This window comes from Sinocyclocheilus rhinocerous, unplaced genomic scaffold, assembly GCF_001515625.1.
Source record: "Sinocyclocheilus rhinocerous isolate Xijiao unplaced genomic scaffold, SAMN03320098_v1.1 scaffold834, whole genome shotgun sequence".
NCBI classification, from domain to species: Eukaryota; Metazoa; Chordata; class Actinopteri; order Cypriniformes; family Cyprinidae; genus Sinocyclocheilus; species Sinocyclocheilus rhinocerous.
The window spans coordinates 1,927,453-1,931,615 of record NW_015645089.1 but is presented as its reverse complement, the minus strand read 5'-3'; the positions used below and the strand labels follow the sequence as shown (position 1 = coordinate 1,931,615).

General features: G+C 32.5%; 1 protein-coding gene across 1 annotated transcript in view; it reads left to right on the top strand.

Annotated features, from left to right (window-relative positions):
* The window catches only part of LOC107705780 (kielin cysteine rich BMP regulator), a 16,330-nt gene that overhangs the window by 3,452 nt on the left and 8,715 nt on the right, over positions 1-4,163 (top strand). The window contains exons 5-8 of the mRNA XM_016509231.1: positions 779-861; positions 1,730-1,994; positions 2,884-2,966; positions 3,058-3,151. Of these exons, the coding sequence (XP_016364717.1) occupies positions 779-861; positions 1,730-1,994; positions 2,884-2,966; positions 3,058-3,151 (525 nt within the window). The remainder of the gene's footprint in view (positions 1-778; positions 862-1,729; positions 1,995-2,883; positions 2,967-3,057; positions 3,152-4,163) is intronic.

The window sequence follows — 4,163 nt, the reverse complement described above, 5'->3', positions numbered from 1 at the left end:
TACCGCATACCGTGATAAAAGCATTAGCAATTAATCGCAACATGAAAATTTGAATGTATCTGGATCAACTAGCCGAGTAGACAAATATAAATGTTTATTCATAACCATGCTGAAAATAAGTCAATAATGTTAGCTGATGCTAACTGTCTAGCTAACGAGCTTGCTGGTGCTAAATTGAGGTAAGTTTTAAAAATAAAGTCCAAATATTTAATTCAACCACCTAGATAGATTACATCTGAGGGAAAAAGAAAGGATGTGATGTTCAGAACATGGTAACGACAGTAATTATCAAAGTGGGAAGTGATGCAAATGAGGTTTGAGAAGAAAAAAAATCATTATGAAAATCTAAATATATTTTCCTTATTATATTCATTATTTCCTTATTGGTTATTTTGGGAAAATCCCAGGTATTTTGAGCAGTAGTAGGATTATAAAAAATATATGCTAATATAAAATTAAATGATAAAAGTAGCCTAGATAAAACTGCAAAATAAACATTAATCTATCGGTACTTTTTACTTAAGTACATAAAAAATCAAGTACTTTTGTACTTTCACCCGAGTAAAATTGAAAACAGAGTACTTTTACTTTTACTGGAGTAATGTTTTATTATACGGATCTGTACTTTTACTCAAGTACTTGATTTGTGTACTTCGTCCACCACTGCCTGCAACTGACCAACAAGTTGCAAATTGGGGTTCATGGCTTTGATATAAACTAAAGCGTGACCTGCACATTGATAAGATTGTGTGCGTGTGTGTATGTGTTTATTGCCCAGGCTGTCAGTATGAGGGAAGGGTTTATGCCAGTGGTGAGTCATTCCAGTCACCCACAGCACCATGTGAGGAGTGCAGATGTTCTGTAAGTACACACTCATACAGAATCATAATTAATTAATTTATTTACATTTTATTGAAATTAAAACCCACCCACCCTATATGTTCAACCTACCCAATGACTGCTGCTCTACCTACACATGCCAGGTAAGACCACCTATATATATGTGTAAATTTACCATAGTAACTACAGTTACCAACAAAATATCCTAGTTACTTCTCAGATTGTCACTATAACTAGTAACAATCAGAGGAGTAACTGTGGTATTTTTAACATGACTCTTATTTAAACCACATGTACACTGTGAAGGAGGCTGTCAGATTATTTTCTGATTTTATGATAGTAGCAACAATGCATTAACAAAGTGCCATTGTAATACCATGTTTTTCCCCCCAATGTCAACAATAAGAAACAAAATCAAATGAAATATAACATAACATAAAATAAAATACAACAAAATATGAAATTGTTTTATAAAAATATATAAAAAATGTTTCCCACGGTCAACAAAAAAAAAGAAAGAAAAGAAAATATAAAATGAAATAAATTACAATAAAATATAAAATAAAAATACCATGTTGTAATACCATGTTTTTTTAGCCATGTACTATGTTCTATTGTGTTCTTGTAAATATAATTTTACATCAATATGGTAATCAAACAGTAACATGGTATACTGTATATCAAAATATAATAGTACAGTATTACCAATAGATAACATTACTGCACCATAGTACAGCATTTGTAAGTCAAAACAAAACTCTAACTTAACCACTTTCAACAATAGAATAATAAAATAAAAGCACACTGTTTTGATCCCATATTATTTTATGATTTTATGCTAGTAGCAAGAAGGCATTAAGAAAAAAGTGCCATTGTATGTGTCTTTCAGAACAGCCGTGTGTATTGCGAGAGGAAGCGGTGTCCTCAACAGTGCGCTCATCCAGTGAGCATGAGGGACTGCTGTCCCGTGTGTGACGGCTGTCTGTTTGAAGGGCAGAGGTACGGAAACACGCAGACGTTCTACGCCCCCTCAGACCCCTGCAAGCGCTGCGTGTGTCAGAGCGGCTCTGTTATGTGCAGCCCGGTCAATTGTCCCCCGGTTTCCTGCCATAACCCCATCATCCCGCCGGGACAGTGCTGCCCACAGTGCAGAGGTCAGTGTGTGTGTCTGTAGCAAACAGCAGACAACATGTTCTACCATGTTTTACTTAGGCTGCAACTTAAGGAATCAAATCAATATAAAAGAATCTGTATCTATAAAATATAATAATCTATAAATTCTATTTCAATTAAAAATAGAATTTAAGACATTAAAAATACAAAATTTATTATGATTTTACACTAGCAACAATAATAAAAAGTGCCATTGTAATATCATGTTCTTTCCACTGTCAAAATAAAATAAAAATGTAAACTTGACATAAAAATCTTAAACATTGTTGTGAAGGAGGATCCCTATTAGGATTTTACACTAGCAACAATACATTAACAAAAAGTTGCCATTGTAATGCCATGTTTAAAATATAATAAAACTTCTACTCTGTTGTGAAGGAGGATCTCTATTAAGATTTTACGCTAGCAGCGATACATTAATAAAAAAGTGCCATTGTAAAACCATGTTTTTTTTCACATCAACAATTCAGTTCAATTAACAAAATAAAATAAAATAAAATAAAAATGCTTCTACACTGTTATAAAGGAGGGTCCCAGATTTTTTATTATGATTTTACGGTAGCAACAATACATTAACAAAAAAAAGTGGCATGGTAATACCATGTTTTTTTTTTGCACATGTACCTGGTACTATTATGAATTCTTTCTCGAGTACTATGCAAATATCATAATACATAAATATGGTAATCAAACTGTAACATGGTTTAATGTATATAAAAATACCTAACTTCAAGCTCTATTGAGATCAGCTGAGCTCACTAAGCTCTAGAAAAGTAATCTAGGCTCTGGAAAAGATGTGAGTTTGTGTTCCTGTGATGATTGTGTCTGTATGTGATCTGGTTTTGACATGTGATCTCTTCGGCCTCACAGCGTGTTTTCAGCAAGGTCGGGAGTATTTAGAAGGACAGAGCTTGACCCTCCCCAATGAGCCCTGCATCAAATGCACCTGTGTGGTAAGACACACAACACACAAAACCAGTCGTTTCATCCTGCTGAGATTTGACTGATAGAAAGCTCACTGTTTACAAATGTGTGTGTGTTCAGAACGGTGAGGTGAACTGTGTGGGTCCAGACTGTCCTAAACTGACCTGCATGCATCAGGTCACTGATCCCGGCTCCTGCTGTCCCCGCTGCAGAGGTACAGACACATCCATTAAAGAGGCCATATAGCATTTTATTTTTTCCCTAAAATCCACTTATGTTAGTAATTTTTTTTTTTTACCAGTTTAGTTTTTCATGATAATTTCCCACCCTTTCTGTGACCCCTAGACTAGACCCCTATGACCTTCATCATGATCGTTTATGATGTGGTAAACTCTTGGTGGTCATATTAATTTTAGTTGTAGTTTTTAGTTTTTAGTTGTGCTATTGTCATTTTTATTATTTTATTATTATTAAATATTAATATCATATAATATTATTATATAATTATATATTGTAATATTATATAATAATAGTCTTATTTTGTATTATTTTTTTGTTTTAGTTTTAGTAATTTTATTACTTCAGCTTAAACTTATTTAAATTAAAATTATTTGCCAAGGCAGCATTTTAATTTTTTTGTTAAGTTTTTTTTTTAAGTTTAAAAACTTTCCTGTATTATATATATATTTTTTTTTTCAGTTAAAGAAAATGATTTTTATTTGCAGTCATAGGTAATGTGCTCGTGGTTGTGTCATCAAATCCTTTAGGATTTTTGTTTTTGAATGTGTACTTTATTAAAAAGAAAGAACAAATAATTAATTACAATTTTATATTATTTTTTAATTTTATCATTAATTAAAATTTTACTACATGTATTAATTAAAATACATTTAGTTAATAATGTGTAATAATTATTTATGCATTTTTAAATAAACACTTTAATGATCGTATATTAAATATTTTATATATATATATATATACATGCATACATACTAGGGCTGTGCAACTACTACACTTACTACACAGAGCCGTAGTTCACTGACAAGCTACGTAATATCGCGTTCATTATCGGCAATGAATCGCCTGCGATTATGAATGCGATATTGCGTAGCTTGTCAGTGAACTATGGCTCTGTGTAGTAAATGCCGCTCCATCTGAAAGCACGTGCTGGAAATTTACTACTAATCACAGAACCGGCTTTACTGATGAGATGCGCATGAAAATCG